The 18,360-nt window shown below is 35.3% G+C and overlaps 1 protein-coding gene and 1 non-coding gene across 3 annotated transcripts; both read right to left on the bottom strand.

The window, feature by feature from the left end:
* Positions 1–102: 102 nt before the first annotated feature.
* Positions 103–7,436, bottom strand: LOC143191371 (TATA-box-binding protein-like). 2 transcript variants are annotated; one of them, XM_076396363.1, is made up of 6 exons: positions 7,323–7,388; positions 4,334–4,511; positions 4,052–4,248; positions 3,789–3,938; positions 3,464–3,733; positions 103–2,925 (listed from the first exon to the last, which is right to left on the bottom strand). In XM_076396363.1, the coding sequence occupies exons 2-6, from the start codon at positions 4,377–4,379 to the stop codon at positions 2,680–2,682; spliced, it is 909 nt and encodes a 302-aa protein (XP_076252478.1). In that variant the 5' UTR covers positions 4,380–4,511; positions 7,323–7,388; the 3' UTR covers positions 103–2,679. The 2 variants fall into 2 exon arrangements, 1 of the variants encoding a protein (XP_076252478.1); XR_013004490.1 differs by lacking the exons at positions 103–2,925; positions 3,464–3,733; positions 3,789–3,938; positions 4,052–4,248; positions 4,334–4,511 and adding an exon at positions 4,653–5,122 and having other exon boundaries at positions 7,323–7,436.
* A 4,915-nt stretch (positions 7,437–12,351) lies between these two features.
* Positions 12,352–12,458, bottom strand: LOC143192087 (U6 spliceosomal RNA). The gene has a single exon (XR_013004712.1). It is a non-coding gene; the product is annotated as a U6 spliceosomal RNA (small nuclear RNA).
* Between the last annotated feature and the right edge of the window lie 5,902 nt (positions 12,459–18,360).

Raw genomic sequence — 18,360 nt, 5'->3', positions numbered from 1 at the left:
TAGTCTTCCCATTGTAATACTTAATAAAGTATTAACTACATAATTTATTGAGTAAATATCTAACTCAAAAAAGAGAAGAATATTTTTTTTATAAAATAAGTAAAGAATAGGTGAGTTCAGGAAAGCAATAGGGTATTCTTTATTTAATTTTTAAATTCAGTTCAATTTTTTTGCATTTCTTTAAAGTCAGCAATAATTAATTTATTGGGTAAGACGACAAAAATTTTAAGTATATTAAACAGTGACGGAGCGGGTTGCTTTGCTCTTACTTTTTGTTACGTAGCAAAAATTGCATGGGAATAAATAACAAAATCTCGCAGCATATATAAATTTAAATTACCTACAAAACAAATCTAATTTGCAGCTCGGCACTGACTTCAAACTGATCAGTTAGTGGCAGTTAAATAAAATTATAAATAAATAAGATTGTAAATAAATAATTAAGTTTAGGTAGGTATTAGCTAAATTGGGTTATATAGCAGAGTATATAAAATATTTCTAACAGAAAAAATTAACCGACTTCAAATAATAAGTAAGGATCTCACAAAAGTTAAAAAGTAATCAAATTTATATGTTAAACACAAAAAAGCTTTTAAGATGAATCATGTTCATAACATTTGTTGTAGTAACTTAAGAAAAATAAACAGAAAATTTATTTAACCTATCTACTACATGTATTTTATGTTCTAATATATACACACTTCTTAGCTTATTACCTACCTGAACCTATTTATCTATTTACAACAATTTTAACTAATTTAATAATCACAGTGAAATCGGTGCCAAGCAACAAATTATTTTTGATCTTTTCGTAATTTATTTTAGTGTATGTGTCACAAAAGTATATTATTTTTGTATTGTTTGGGATCGGTACCGACTTCAAACTAATCAGTTGGTAGTAGTTAAACTGATGTTGTAAATAGATAAATAGGTTTAGGTAAGCATTAGCTAAATTGGGTTATATAGTAGAGTATATAAAATATTTATAACAAAAAAAATTTAACCGACCTCAAAAATAAATAAGGATCTCATCTGGTGTACATCTCAGCATTACCATCGCGCGGTCCCGACAGAAGTACTCCTCTTATAGCGAATAAGTCATCACGGGTCATTTAAATAGTTCGTCAACAATGCTGTTTTTTATTTTTTGGTATTAAATTTTACAGTAAAAGTAAATTAGTATGCCTAGTTTGCAATAACACATGCTCAGCAGCAAGACAAAGAAACAGACATATGTAAAAAGTTTACCATGAGCTTGCTGCACAACTAAAGCCGATGACAAAAAGGATTATCTTCCCTCTCTGTGTAAACTTAATAATTTTGGTATCCATATATACTGAAATTCGGAAGCATCTTTCTCGGATCCATAATATAGATTATAAACAATCTAATCTTTATATTAAAAATTTGTAAGGCTTTGAAAGTTGGAAGTCACGGGACAATATAGAAAAAAATACTATTGCTTATAGAATTTTTCAGAAAACAAGAAAATTCAAAAAATCAAGAGGCTTAGTTATGTATAGATATAAAAGCATCGATGTGATTGTTATCTTACGAATGAATGCTAGGTAGGGTACGATAAAGCAAAAAGAGTTTCCAGCAAAAATTATTTTGAGTCTGTCTATATAAGTTTTTTTGTTAAGAATACTATAGTACTCAATATTGAAGCAAGTACATATAGCCTATATGAATTCCAGAATAATATCATACAACTGAATTACGACAAGGTAATAGGAAGTTACATATTTAGGAAATTTCAATTAATCGTCCAGTTTTTAGGAATTGCAGGAGTGCAAAGAAACGGCATACCATTAATCTTGAGAAGGTATTTGGGAAAGTATTGTACTTGCTACAGCTGTATGATTTGTCGAGAAAAAGAATGTTCTGCCAAACTATCAAAGAAGAGGAAAGGATCTAAGAAGAAATAAAAGCAAATACTTGGAAGGTATATATACTAGATATATACTTAAAAACATACAAATTAGTATACATCATTGCGTTTTTAGGTATTTGAGTCCTTGATTTCATTAAATATCGTGCTGTTACTTTAAGGTTAGTTAAAAAAATTTAATACTTTGCTGTATTTTCCTTTTTACTATCTTTAAAATATCCCGTAAATGAATGGACCATCTTACTGTTTTTTAAGGTCATTTTTACTATATATATAAGTATATATGTATATACAGATATAATATAAAATAAAATATAATAAAAAACTTATGAAAACACAGAGTGACCCACGACGCCCCAAGCAATAATGAGGATACCCGCTATCAAATATGGAAAAACCCGCTATTAATATGCTAAGGAGAGAAAAAATATTGTAAGTAATACATAATTTGTTTCCTTTCTTCTTTGCGTAAATTAATACACAAACTCGCCGTCTTACTGATTCTTCTCCATAGCGTCTGGAGATTGAGGAGCAAAATTTATTCAGTACACAGTATTGACAAAAAATTAATTAATCACATTTCAGTGATCACTTCGATGCACAGGACTGCCGCACTAAACACTATTCTGTAGAAATTGTCATTTTAGAAATTGTTAACAACTATGTTACTATTAATTGAAATGTGATATTGTTAGTGATAATATTAAATATTATTCTTAGAAAAGAACTTTTCGTGAAAGAATAAAACCCTCTGAAATATTTAACACTAATAACATAGCGAAGAGTCATCACTTCTTGAAATTCTTCAGGATCGGATAGATGTTGTCGAATGCCTCATATATGTCTTGTCGCCTTTTAGCACCAGCTATTATCACTTTTCCCGAAAGGAATATCAATAATACAATCCTGGGTTTTACCATACGGTAAATTAGTGCAGAGAATAGCTTCGGTTCGTACGTACTGAATGAACTGTGCGTCAATACCAAACACTCTAATCTGATGGGAAAGCTTACATCACAACGGCATACCATATTCTGTAACAGAAAGACCGGACAAAATGAATTAGTTAAAACTAAAAAATGGATTTAGAATGTAAATAAGTAAATATTGGTTGATGGTCTCAGAAGTTTAAGCGATATAAAAACCACCCGCAATGTAATTTAAATCTACGGCTTTCATTTTTCTCTGCAGAAAGTGAACCCCAATGTATCATGTCGAAAGATATTTATGTGTATTTTACTATAAAAAGTTTAATATAAATAGTAAATACCTACTTAGTGATATCTTCATATGTGTTTTGTTTCAAAATCCTTGCGTTATTAGTAATTTTATCATTTTCTTAACTAACTATACTTATACTATACTTAACTAGCTTACATATGTGTGTATATTTATAAATCCAAAGTTGACAAGATATTGATCTCATTAGTTCTAGACTTATACCGAGAAAGATTGTAACACATCTAGAAATTCAAATTCCGCAAAGATCGAAAATACGACCATATACATAGCTAATATATCTATGAGGTCTGAAATAGAATAGATTAGAATAAAGTCTTCTACAATATTCACCTGTATTTTAAAATCCAAGAATTTGGCGGGAAATCCGAGTTTCTGTATTATACGGGCAAATTTTCTCCCCGAGAGCCTTGCGTCTTCTTCGCTCTTTGCACCTGTGCATACCATCTTCCCTGAGCTAAATATTAGGGCTGTAGTTCTTGGTTCTCTTATTCGCATTATCACAGCAGGGAACCGTTTTGGATTGTATTCCACATTTCTGGCATGTAATGCTATTTTTTCAGGTCCAGTTGGCAGTTCAAGTTTACAGTTGATAGGATGTTCCTAGAGAAAAGAAAATTAGAAATGTTACCTATGAACTTTCTGAAGTAATTTGCACATGCTGTAATTGAGGTTCAATTCCAGGGTCTACTGAATGAGGTGTCAAGGGGGTCATAGGAGATGGTATTGAAGGGACCTCTATTGTAGGTGTAGTACCACCGGCTTCTGATTCTCCTAAGTTTACCATTGGTGACGTCATAGTATGTTGCTATAATAATGGAAATTATGTTTTATCTTGTAATAACATTCATAATTTATGAACGATCTAACAAAGACGGAAGCTCCTATTGCTAACATACCTAATATATTTAGTGGACTTACTGGTGTTTGTGGCGTTGTTACGTATATTGTGTGAGGAATTGACACAGCATTGCCTATTTGTAAACGTAAAGTTGGGCTTAGCCCTCCTAGTGGTGTTGGTGATGGTACTTGATTAGTAACAGGTTGGAAATATTGCTGCTGTTGTAAAGCATTTTGCAAAATTTGCTGACCTTCTTCTGTCTGATATAAAGGTGTACCTAAACAGAATTGTACATATAACAACTTTAACGACAACTATCTTATATTTATAAAAATAAAAAAATAATTTTAAATAATACTTACCAAAACTAGGCATACTAAAGCCAAACCTAAGAAATATCTGATCCATTTCGGGAGACCATTTTGGCGCGTGAGGGCCCTCTGTGGGTACAATGTGGAAAAATCTACAGGGGTGGCGACCAGCTGGCTAATTGGGGTTATTAAGTGAATTGGAGGCGGCCTGATATGAGTGTTGTAAAACCTCAAATTTGAAACCATAAAATAAACCTTTTCTGGTTACAAAAGGAACAATTTAACTGGGATAAACCCCACTCTTGAGTTCTTAAGATGAGAAAACAATGTTGTAAATAATATACGCTAATAAATGAATTTTATTAGCGTATATTAATTAAGAAAGATGTTGTGTTTGTTTTATTGCTATCAATAAAATACATAAAATGAAAGAAGTACAAAAACGAATTGTATAAATTTGATACGAAATGAAATGGTGTTCACTACATCGTTTGATATGATACAATGATGATGATGATCGTTGATGATAACAATGGAATATAACAATTCAATTGTTCTGATCTTAATCCTCTGACCTGACTTTTCTTGATTCTTTTCTTTCTACTCTTGACTGTGCTGACTGATTTTGATTCTTAATCTTCGATACTTCTGGGCAATTCTTGACTCTCCTTTCTCTTTCTGATCTTAGTTCTGTACTTCTATTCTGTTTCTCTATATAATTTTTGAACTTCACTCTTGTTCAATATTTCACGTGGATGGTACGAACACATGTGTTACGGACTCTTAAGGAATGTTCCGGTATTATGCAGTTTCTGGCCTTTTGTAGCTTTATGGTTATGACTACAATAAGAAATTTTATAACAAATCTAACGGTGTAAGAGCCGTCGTATTCGCACACGATGTACGATACAGTTGGTCAGATCAAACCAACAAAATCATTAACATTCAGTAGATTTTGTGTTAATAATTCTATAGTAATAATAATTAAATTGTTGTGCTATTCTTAGTGATCTCACATACTGGTTTCAAAGTATGGAAGAACAAGAGTAAGTGCAGAATATGAGGTTAAATTTTTAAAAGTTATAAAATTCAAACAGCATCAATCATCAGTCAGCACATAATTTTCAACCACCTGGAATAGGTATCAACATATGCCAAAATTTAATGATAACAAGAACAAAGAATAAAATCATTCTTGTTGTATTGGAAGTAATAAAGGCATTAATAAGGTTTGTCCATCAAGAATATTATCAAAAACTGTAGTAACTCGTAATAATTACACATTTATTTTAACATAAGGTATTTTAGTAATGATTTAAATTTTATTTTATAGCTAATGTAGCTAGAATTTGCTGAGAGTAAAAACTGAAGAATGTGAAATTCAGAGAATCGGAGAAGAAATTAGACAGCATTTTGCTAAGATATAAGAACAGTACAGTGATATTTTGAAATAATTAAATTTGCTAACAAAAGCAGATCTGGATCAAATAAACAAAATATAAAACTATCAACGACACCCTAATGATCTAAAGACAAGGAAAATACAAGGCATTAAGGTTATAAGTGTATAGATAAATAAATTATTGTTTTGTAAAAATAATGATGTATTAATGGGGTTTGTTGATCAAGAATAGTAGTGGTAATATTTGGAAATTTTTAGAAAAATTTTGCTGCCTTCATATATAGTGGTGGCTTTTTCGTTTGATTTTTAACTATATTGGCTATGTTTGAGCTAAACGATTTTGATATTTTTATGGTAATATATATTATATGGTTCTTGGAGTTCTTATTCATTGTTCAAATATGTAAATTTATTTAAATATAGTGTTTTTATAAAAATAGAAAATCATATAGAAACTATTTTTATTATTTCATTTTACTCAATACTTTTTTAAATGAATGTTGTTATTTCCAAAATTTTACCATTTTTATTTACCTCCTGAACCTATTTACCTGCTTAATATATTCGACATTAAATCCAATAATCACGATAAAAAATTAAGTAAATGAAGCTGCATATGCGTCAAACCGGAGATGTTCTGGAGTAGCGTATTCTACCGTCGATTGAGTGAAAACAAATAATCTAGAATATTTAGATTTTCTGATACAATAAGAAGTTTATGACAATAATAATTAAATAGTTCTGAGGATACAATGAAGTTAGTTTCCTCTTTCTTTTTTGTGGTGCCTGTGGGATAATGTCTTAGGTGAAGGTAAATTATATGTATTAAGTAAACACTCTCCCCTTTGACTTTGGGAAGAAGCATCCGGAATGGACCTGAAAACACGGTAAAATTATTTTACAGCACGATATACTGATTCTACAGCCGGCTAATGAAACGTTGAAAGCACTTGGGTGAGACATATTATCGCACGATAGTGCCCAGGCCTTACCTTGTCCGACTATCAACTTTTTGCAACAATGGGTCATGCGCTTGGAGAGCAGCACTTCGCCAATGACGAAAAATTTAGAAAATGGCTCGATGAATGATTTTTTTCAAATACAAAACTGTGTACTTTATTTATTTTATATATTTTATTCAATCCAATAAATAAACTATTATTTTACGTAAAGAAGAAAGAAAATATGGTTTATTCAAAATAACAGCGAACTCACTTCATCAAATGTATTGTCTGCCAAAATTTGTAAATTCGTTTTAGAATCAGCCAATATTTCATTCATTACATTTTATTTATTGGACAATTTAACGTGACTAGTCGGGCTATTACATGAAAAACTTTATGAAATATCCAATCAAATGTCTTCACAGCAAAATATATTTCTTATAGGTGCCTATAATGGAGATTTAAATTGACGTATTAAATTATTCGAATGGCCGATTATATCTGGATGTTGAGCAAAGAAAAACTTTTCTCCAGATAGCTCCATTGAATTTTCTCTCTATTACTCTATGGATTTAGCTGCAGATATCAAAACGATAACAAGTTGCAAAGGGTATGAAAGAAATAATATAAATTTGTACCAGAAGTAATTTTAAAGGTAATTATAACGGTTATACATATTTTGTTTTGTTTATACCAATTGTAGGATTATTCATCTTGTCGGTCGGAATATGCTGCTGTCGACGCGGTATTTATCACTCAACATTCACAACTATTTTTGTGGAAGGAATTCGCACGGGAACAGAAAATACTGTCTGAATAAAAACTTGTTTATTTCGATCTTAATTGATACATGTGTTCGACGCCAGAATGGACAGTATATTAGGTTAAGTTAAAGAAGAAGGAAGCGCTATGGAAGTGGTACTGTTACAAGGGAGTAGAGAAAAGAAAATTAATCATCAGTTCGTTTTATGTTAGTAATGATACAAAACGTCAACCAAAAGCTAGATAGTTAGTACAATAGTCAATTCATTACTAGGGTTTAGCCATCAAAAGTAGCAATATCTGATAAAAACCAGACATTTACTTTAAAAATAACTTATGTTAGTAATGATTTAATTTTTCTTTTATAGGTGAAGTGAAGTCTTGCTCGAATTTATCGAGCAAAAGCTAAAGAAAGCTAAATTAGAATAAAAAAAAACGTTTTCCAGCTTATAACTTCTTATCACTAATGTTTTGAAGAATTTTACAGGCCCATTATTAGCGATCCATCATCGGATGCCCTTGCCCTGCCCTTTGACCGGAACTGACCACTCTTTCCAACCTTAACTGTAATTATTTAATGACGTTTTTGGGACGTTGTATCTTATATTTTAGTATTTTGATATTCTATAAAATTTATTTTCTTTTTATGAAATATACAGAATTTTATTTTAATATATTTTTTTGAGAAATTAAATTTTGATTTTACTTTAAATATAATTGATCTCTCTAGAATATGACGTCACCAGTTAGTCATGCGATACATATGAAATCCTGTTAGTCTGTCTTTAATGGTAATTTAAACTAACCAATGAAATGCAGTGATATGGCGTTCTCAGCACCTTCTTTACTAAGACCTCGCAAAACAGTTTATATGTATTAAGTTAGCGCTCTATATAATACCCTATGACATTTGATGGACTATTTTTTTAACCTAAAGCTGCTACAGAAAAGAGACAGCTTTTAAAGTAAATAATATCTGATTTGAATTAATATAAATTTATCATGGCTATCGTATGTGTATCATAGATATTTTAGTGAGGAATTAAGAACTATTCTTCTATCAAGAATAGGTCCTGGAGTAAATGTTTATCCAACATTGTTTGCAATGAGTATAGACAATTATCTACTAATATATGCTTATTACGTTTATATATATATATATATATATATATATATATATATACGTGTAAGAAAACATACACAAGTCAACAAATTCCACGCATACAAAACAACACCCTTTTGCAAAACTTATCTCACAGTCTTATTACAATATAAAATTATAAAAGTATCACAGTTAATATCTCAGTTGTTTTTCATCACAGCTCTTTTACAAGGTTCCCGGCCCAGGACAACATCCAGTCCCTCCACCGAAGCGGAGTGCAGCAGCAGGTCGTACGCCGCTATCCTACGATCGACGTATCGTGCTCAAAGCCGCTCTAAACTCTGAGCATTTGCCACTGCCAACACCATGCCCTACAGCCTTATTACATACTGAACAAAAGGCGCTCTCCTTGCATACTGTAGCCCTGTGACCCCACATCTCATACACATGGCTTTCCTGTCCGGCCTCTTGCACTTCTTCTGGGAATGAGACATTAAACTAAGCAGTCTAATTGGCATGTAATTAATTAAAATCGTAACAATTAAAATTGTAGAATGAAATTTGAATGGATTCAAATCCAGAAATACCGAAATGCACTTTATGGTGGGGCTCTATAGGCCCTCCCTTTTGATCCTCCAGGAAACCAACTTAAAGAACACAGATCTCTGATAATGATGAACACATGATCTCTCTTAATCTAAAGCTTCAAATCCATTAAAATGGAAGGGATTGAATAATCGAAATACATATAGCAGGCAGATTTATTAGTATCAGCAATTATTTCTTCATCGATAATTGCCACCACAACATATATTGTTAGGATAATATCACAATTGCCTCATCCAATAATAATCATGGGATACCTCATTGCCCATGCTGCCAAATAGGGGTTCATCTTATAATAGAAATGATATATGATAATACTTAACGATAACTCGTCTACATTACAAATTACGTCTACGAATAACATAAAAAATAGATTGGTATAAATATAGACAATCAATCTCACTGCCTTCTCGCACATCCAATATAGATACATTGGTAGAAAAATGTACGGAGGCTATTACTAAAACAGTTGATTTATCAGCTCCTTGTATCAAATCATACTATAAAATTCCCCTGTATTATTGAAAACCGTAAGAGTGCCATCAATGAAAGGAAAATGATACTTAATAGGTTCAAAAGTCACCCCACAACTCTCCATTTTGTGGAGTATAAGAGTTTACCAGATTAGATTTATTTATTAAAGGCCAATCAGCCTCGAGGGTTATTTACAGAACAAACAATATAAAGAACAAAACTAAAAGAGCTTATAGTTAATTTAACATAACATCTACATCTATCCCAGATGAGCGGACTTTCTCCTTTGAGTAGAAACTCATAAGTCGACTGACTTATGAGATGACTTATGATGATCAGTCATAATAGTCATAAGTGGCCTATTCTGAGCCTGGAAAAAATACCGAATTTGCGCCTGCTAAAGTTACAAAAGTTGATACCTTGGTAAACTCCTCTTTTACCTCGCAGAAATTGTTATTGATCAGTAAGTCCCAGATTAGTTGGTCTCTATAATCTTAATGATTTTACGAAGACAAACAATATCATTCCAGATGAGCAATTCGGGTTCCGCGCCAAACACTCAGCCGTTCATCAGGTCCATCGGCTGGCCGCAAAAATCAACTGTGCTTTTAATCGACGTGAAAGAGTTGGAGCGGTCTTCTTGGACCTAACCAAAGCCTTTGACAAGGTTTGGCACGAAGGCTTAGTGGCGAAATGCATCCGATTAGGTCTACCTGATGACCTAACAGCTCTTATCAAATCATTTCTGTCAGAACGATCGTTCCAGGTGAAGATTAAAAATATTCTCTCTAGCCGGAAAACCATCGACGCAGGAGTTCCACAAGGCTCCCCCCTGGCACCCGCTCTATTTAATATTTTTCTTTCAGATATTCATAGGAGACCACAAGTTGAGGCTGCTTTTTACGCAGACGACACTGCTTACTTTGCTTCTTCAAGAGTAGCACCGCACATCCGAAGCAGACTCCAAAAACAACTCGATGAGACGGTCCAGTGGTTACATTTCTGGATGTTGCAGGTCAACCCAGAGAAAACCCAGGTCATCTTCTTCCACAAGAAGCGTTTTGCACCGAGCATTACGCGTCTTAAAATCGAGAACGCCGAAATCCCATGGTCAGAAGAAGCCACCTATCTCGGTCTTGTCTTCGATCGCAAATTTTGGTGGAATTCCCATATTCAAAAGTCCCTCCATAAAGGTCAAGGTATTGTTAATTTGCTGTTCCCGTTTATCAACCGGGCCAGCAGGCTTCCTCTATCTATAAAATATCTCCTGTACAAGATGCTGGTTCGATCAGTCGTTCTATACGGCTCCAGTGTCTATCTAAAATACGTCTCACCTAGCCAGGTGGAACGTTTTCAAGTCTTTGAAAACAAAATTCTCAGGAGAATAATCAACGCCCCCTTGTTCGTCAGGAACAATCAAATTCATAGAGAAACAGACGTCCCCCAAGTTCACGATTTTATATCCGAGTTTTACTCAAGATATTTCTCCACTCTTCGTCTCTCGGACAATAGATGTATTACCGAGCTGGCCGATATTTTAGGCCAATAACTCATTCGGCTCTTCGTAGCCTTATTCTATCATAGCCGACACTACCCCGTCGCGCTCTGACTCCAAATTGTCTCGACCTTCTCCGGCGAGCGATTAACTCATGTAGCGCAAGCTGTGTGGTGTGATAACGACGCCACGTCCTTGCCTGGCCCTTGTGCCTCTTAACGGTGTTGCCGGTTACGGGCACCCTCCTTACTAACAGTAAGAAGTATCAGTTAGGGTCATTGGATCAACTGATAGGGTGGGGTTTAGTGGGTAGCCCAGAGGCAGTCTCCACATAACCAGTCCAACTCGCTTATTCCTGCGGGTCTTCCCGACCAAGTATCCGTAACAGGATTCCCCAACCCGGTTCCAGGCCAAAAAAAAAGATTAGTTGGTCTTGTTTTTTATAAAGTGCGGTATGATATGTATTCAGATTCTTTCTCCAGTACAGATGGTTTTCTAAAAGTGATCGTTAGCTTCGATTCCCATGTAGGATGGTACCCTTATATAGGTAATATTCTTGCCGCTATTACGAGCGGCAGTGTTTAATTCTCGAATGTGCATTGTCAGTGAATGATGAACCTGTGCCGATTTTAAGCTCTCAAGAGAGCTCATAGAGTCAGTGATGATTACCACCGAGATCATATCTCCACTGTCTTGAGCGCATTTAAGAGCCTTGTATATAGCCAACAATTCAGCAGTAAAAACACTCGTTAAAGAGGGCAATTTGTAATATTCTTCCTTGAATATTGATATATATGCAGCTCCTGTATATTCATCGCTTGAGATCCGTCAGTGTAAATCTGATGGTGTTTAAGGGAATTTTCATAGATCAATTGCACTATAAGAGTTAAGAGCATCCTTAGGAAGAAAACTCACTGAAGATCAATGGCAATATGTACGTTCTGCCAGGGAGATATTCTATTCGTAAATTTACAGATGGTAGGTATTTCCAATGACAAGCGATTGCAGATTTTCTGGAAGCAATAGTCAGACCCTTTGTATGTTTTCCCATTTATTTTAATACTGCGGTTGATGGGGAAAAATTCCCATACTGAGATAGTTAGATAAGCTTGAGTTTTAATGAGCCTGTGTACCTTAGTAGCAAAAGTTCTCGACGAGAATCTAGGGAAAAAATCTACGCCCCACAGAGTAGAGTGTCAATTGGACTTGTATGGTATACTCCTAGAGCAATCCTTAGTACTGTGTTATGGATTGGATTTAGTCTCTTTATATATGAGCGAGTCGAAAAACGTGGAACGCTTCACGATTTTGCGTGTTATCCTTGCGCAGGGGCCATGCTAATCTTCTCTGTATCGTTCCAATTTTAGTATACGTACCACCGAAGTAAGTACGAGAGTTTGCCAGAAACCTAAATTAACAAACCACATCCCAAACTATATGAAGAAATATCCGGAAGCTGAAGGTACGCCACCATCAAAGTTAACAACGAATGTTAATAATTCAGATTGCATATCTGACCCTTTAGAATTATCTGAATCTTTTTACAATCATTTCCACTTAATATATTCCATAGATCAAGATAATAATATTGCTGCAAATATACCAGAAGTGGAGAGAGACGATGCTACATTGGACTGCTCCATTATCTTCGACGAACTTCACCCTCTCTGACGGCATAAGAATAATCTAAAGAACTCAGTATCAGTTTAATATGGAATAAGGGACAGTTATTGTGGAAACATTCCATACTGATTCCGATCCATAAAACTGGAAAATCAAGACACACTATCAACGGGCATATGTCGATATACCTGACCAGTCGTCTATGCAATATACTGGAAATAATTGTTAATAATAATCTAATGTTTATTATATAGAAATACGGCCTACTAGGCAACCACCAATTAGGATTTGTTAGGGGCTTCTCTACCTTGGACCACCTGATGAGCTTTGAGAATATTGTGGTTGGATTTAATGACAAACAATATACAACTGCAGATTTTCTGGACCCAGAAAAAGCATTTGACTCTTAACAAATGGAAAATAGGATGTTATATATAACGCTTCATGCTGATTTCACATATGTTATATTTTTTTAACAAATCGATCCGTCGGGGTGAGGGTTAATGATGCGCTGTCATCCTCATATCCCCAATTTAATGAAGTACCGCAAATATCGAGAATAAGTTCTCTGTTCCTCAGAGATTTTATCTCGATCAACATGATTATACCGAAAAAAGTAGGATCTTGACTGCTTTTTGCGAATGACGCTGTCATTTACTGGAATAGAAATCATAAGCCAAGTCACAGCCTATTGGAGAATTGTCTCAATTCCTTTCCTTTATGGGCAAAAACAAATGGATTATCGTTCTCTCTCGACAAGTCTCTCCTCCTCTCTCGCCCTTCGTATAGTCAGTATAGTATAGTCGCTCCGTGTATTATAGAATCCTTGAAGTTCAAAGGCGTTACAAGACATAAAAGCTTAATTCAATTATAATATTTCATGAGAAGTTCAGAGGCATCATGAGTAATATACGCTTACCTCAATTGTAATATTATATGGGATTAGAATCAGGGGAAATCGAGGAAAATTCTCAAATTTCAAAGGTACGTACACTATTTCCAACGTCACAAAGGTTAGGAATTAGAGGATATATCTTTAAATATTATTGGGACGTACAGAGAACTAATTGTATACTTCGAAGTTATTTAGGTAAGCTACTGATGAAAGCATATCGGGCCGCCATATCCTTCAGGGGTGTTTGAGGAGATTTTAATAAAGGTCTACTTACCAAAGACGTTTAAGGCAAGAGCCGCTCAGTTTGCTATTTAAACACTTTATTGAATTCCGTATCGAATTTATATTATTTCTATTTGTACTTCTTTTATTTTGTATATTTTATTGATTCCAATAAAGAAACTCGTCTTTGTGCATTAATATACGCTAATAAAATTCATTGTATTTTATTTACAACATAGTTATAGATAAATTGTCCTTTTTGTGACCAGAAAAGGTTTATGGCTTCTCTCATATTAATTTGTATGGTCATTTTCAAATTTAAGGTAATTTTGGTTTTACAACACTTATCTCAGGCCACCTCCAATTCTCTTAATAACCCCAATTAGCCAGTTGGCTTTCAACGCCGCTATATGACATTCATCACAAGTCTCTATTTTGTATTCCGCCACCCTTATGGCCTTTTCTCAACGAGTCCGGAAATTTCCACTGCTGTTCATACCAGTTGGGAGCTGCTGAGGTCCTAATTGAACCCCGGAATGGCAGATACTTAGGGCTACGCATGCTATCATGAGTTTTTCTCATCGACAGGTAGTTCTGCATAACTAGGCAGTTTGTGATGTAAGAGGATGTATTAAACATTTTCCTCGGATTAGGAAAAACCAAAAATATAAATTAAGAATTGTTTCGTATGGCCTTAGCAGAGTAGACCTTAGGAAATATGTCATCCATATTCTTTAAATAAATAGGAAGCGATGATAAACCTTTAAAGTTAAGCACCAATTTATAGAATAGATACAATTCAAAATTAAGTACCAATTTTAAAAGTTTATTAAATATAATTAAAAGGGTTTTAAAATGCTAAAATTAAAAAGTGTGAAGAAAATTCAAGGCACTGAGAGGGAAAATTTGCCCGGAAAAAACAGAAACTCGGATTTTCATTTTCGTACAATCAACATAATTTAAAATTCACACGAAGATTTTCTTAAAATCAAGGATAATATGTGTGTGATATTATCACTGATAATATCACATTTCAATTAATACTAGTTAATGACTATTATTGACAATGAACAAATAAAAAAAATATTTTAGCATAATTTCAGACATGTAAAGTGTAACATGTTGTTAACCATGTCTAAAAGGACAATTTCTAAAGAATATTGTACCCTCACGGGACTCAGACTGATTGTTTGGGTTCGGGGAGTGACGCCCCCGAGGCCCGAGTCTTTCAGGGAGCCGTTGCTGTGGGTGATGGACTATGGTTTATACTCTACGGCGGTGGTACGGGTATAACGATCCCGGGATCCCAGTTATCGTCAGGGAGCTGTGGCGTTGACCAAGGTTGATGTTTCGCGGACATAGTGCGGGTGTGACGACTCCGGGGCTCCAGTTGTGTGTCACGGTGGTGTCCCCTATATGTTCTATGTTCTTTCTTTCCCAAATATGGATCTACATAAATTAGAAAATAGAATTACGGTGCAGGGACTCGGAACCCCAGTACCGGCCGAGGCCGTGGGCGGTCGCACTGGCCCCGCTTGAAAATTGGCCGTTAACTGCGCAGCATTTTTGGGTAGGTGACCGGGGTGCAGATAATGACTACTGGCACCCAAAACATTGGTCTAAAAAAATCCAGGAGAGAGAACGTGTCATTGAATAAACATACGCATAGTGATTTTGATAGATATTTTGTGATATCTTCAGAAAATAATCTGTTGGCGGGCTTTTCGCCATTTGTAAAATATAGAGAATTGTTCTCAGTGGTGGGAGACGTACAATCAACTAAGAAACTGAGAAATGGAACAATACTGGTAGTAGTGGAAAACCCTAGATAGTCGGAAAAAATATTGAAGCTAAGAAAGATTCATTGTGTAGAAGTGACAGTAATCCCACATGCGACGTTAAACTTTTGTAAGGTAGTAATATCTAGCAGAGAATTGTCTGTATGTACGGAGAAGGAGATCCTTGAGAAACTGACACGGATGTGACCGCAGGGGGTCACATCTGTTGAGCGAGTCATCACGTGCAAAAATGGAGAAAGTTTTGCAACCAACAGCTTTATATTGACTTTCAGAAAAGAACATATCCCTGAAAGGGTCAAGGCAGGATATAGGCTCTGGCCAATAGGATCAAGGCCTGAAAGTAAGACAGTACCTCCTGAACCCCATCAGGTGCGAAAGGTTTGGGCATATATCCATAAATTGTAACTATGCGTCCCCTCCTGTGGAAAAAATACACATGGAGAGGCTGAATGCCTTCCAACACCTTATTGTGTCCACTGCGACTAGGAACACTCTCCAATATACAAGAGATGCCCTGTATACAAAGAATAATTACTAATACAAAAAGTCAAAACCAAAGAGAAGATATCGTACTACATGGCCAGAAATATAGCTACATAGAATTGGGTAATACCCAAATGAATTATGTTAAAGCTGCCAAAATTTTATATCACAACAATCACTCAATGTAACATCGATGATCGGGAAACAATTAGAAATCGATTAGAAAGAAAACAACCACAAAAATATCACGACTACATGATGGCCCCTCTATCCTCATACCAAAGGTCCTCACCATCCCGAGTTGGTTCGGGTGGGAGGGATCGATCCCTTCCCCGTCCTCTTCCTATTCCCCATTCCCACTCGTTCCAATCCACGTCCCGGCAAAGGAGAGAAGCTTTCTCTACTTTGTCTACCATCATACCATTAATCATGCTCTTGCACAAAACCAATTTATCCCCTGAAGACTCTTTCCAGGTGCGAGGTTACAATATCACAAGAAAGGACAGGACAAACAGTGCACGTCCATTTGGAGGCGTATCTATCTTAGCCCATAACGACATATATGTAGAAGAATTGAATATAGTAACGGAACTGGAAGCGATGGCAATCCGAACACATCTAGCAGGAAGAAACATAATATTATAATATATATATAATAATATTATAATATTACTCAGAAGTGGGGATTACAAAGAGGCCGATGGTTGATGGAGGAAATAGATAAAAATAGTAAATGATGACACATGATAAATGATGGGTCATCCACATTTATGGTCACCCACACACTGGTGGGTTTGACGAGATGAACTACCATCGCTGATCTGCATGATAGCGATTACCATAAAAACATCACCTACAACAACAAGGCTGAGCATTAGATACATAAAATGGGATAAATTTAGATCGCAAATGAAAACCACAAAAATTTCAGATATATAAGAGTTTACAACCCCTATCATCGAAGCGGTCAAGGAGTCCACTCCCGCCATTACGACAGGGACAAATAGATTATCAGTACCATGGTGGAACAAGAACTACGTCAGAGCTGTAAAGGCCAGAAGAAAGGCTCTCAACCGGTTTAAATTAAACCCGACGACTGAATATTTTGTAAATTACAAGAGAACAAAAGCAATCACCCGAAAAACCATAAGGCAAGCGAATATCAACTCCTGGGGAGAATTTACAAGCAACCTCACTCCACAAACTCCATCCTGTGATGTGTGGAGGAAAGTAAGAATTCTGGAGGGCATCCCACCGCCTAAAATCCCAGCGATGGTAGACCGAAATCATCGATTTGTGGACCCCTGCAATATATCGGTCTTGTTTGCAACACACTACGACACCATACTAAACGCGCACGGGGAAGAGGATGAGAGCGGCGGATCTGAGGAGATTGAGGGCGCATATGATCAACTGGACGACCCATTCACAATGAAGGAGCTTGGTCGAGCTTTAAACAAAGGCAAAGATCCGTCTTGTAGACCTGACGAAATCCATTTCCCTCTAATTAAGAATCTCGCACATTCCCAACTAATTCGCCTGCTTAAAATATACAACGAAATTTGGAGTCAAGGACATCTGCCTCTAAAATAGAAACGATCACTTTTGAAACCTATACATAAACCAGGTAAACCGAGACATTCAGTTAAGAGCTATAGACCTATTACCCTAAGTAGCCATTTGTGCAAAACACTGGAGCATATGGTCTTCAGTAGACTTATATACCTAATTAAAAATCAAAAATCACTGAATGATCGTCAATTGGGATTCTTAAGAGGATACTCCACACTCGACCATCTAATCGGATTCCAGGTGGATCTATGTGAAGGATTCAACGTGGGACATGTGACCGCCGTTTTGCTCGATTTAGAAAAAGCATTTGACACCATAAAAAAATCCAGTATTCAAAAACAACTTGAGAAGTGGAAAATAGGAGGGAATATGTATAAATTTATTTCATCCTTCTTGGCCGACGGATGTTATCGGGTTAAAGTGAATGGGGTCTCATCTTACCGTCAGACCAATGGAGTTCCACATGATTCCTGCATTAGCCCATTATTTTTCATTATCGCTATAGACTCGATTAATCAGCTTATCCCACCACACATCAATGCTGGGCTTTACGCAGACGAAGTGATTTTTAATCATAAGCATTCGGATCATAAATATAGCCAACATCTTATACAGAATTGTCTCAATAAAATACGAAATTCGGTCAATCAAAACGGTCTAAAATTCTCTGTCGCAAAGTCCGTAAATGTTCATTTTTGC

Source organism: Rhynchophorus ferrugineus, unplaced genomic scaffold (assembly GCF_030347505.1).
Source record: "Rhynchophorus ferrugineus isolate W39M unplaced genomic scaffold, kcgeb_rfMv2 rfM2, whole genome shotgun sequence".
Lineage (NCBI taxonomy): Eukaryota > Metazoa > Arthropoda > Insecta > Coleoptera > Curculionidae > Rhynchophorus > Rhynchophorus ferrugineus.
The sequence above is the reverse complement of the archived record's forward strand: the minus strand, read 5'-3'. Positions and strand labels throughout refer to the sequence as shown.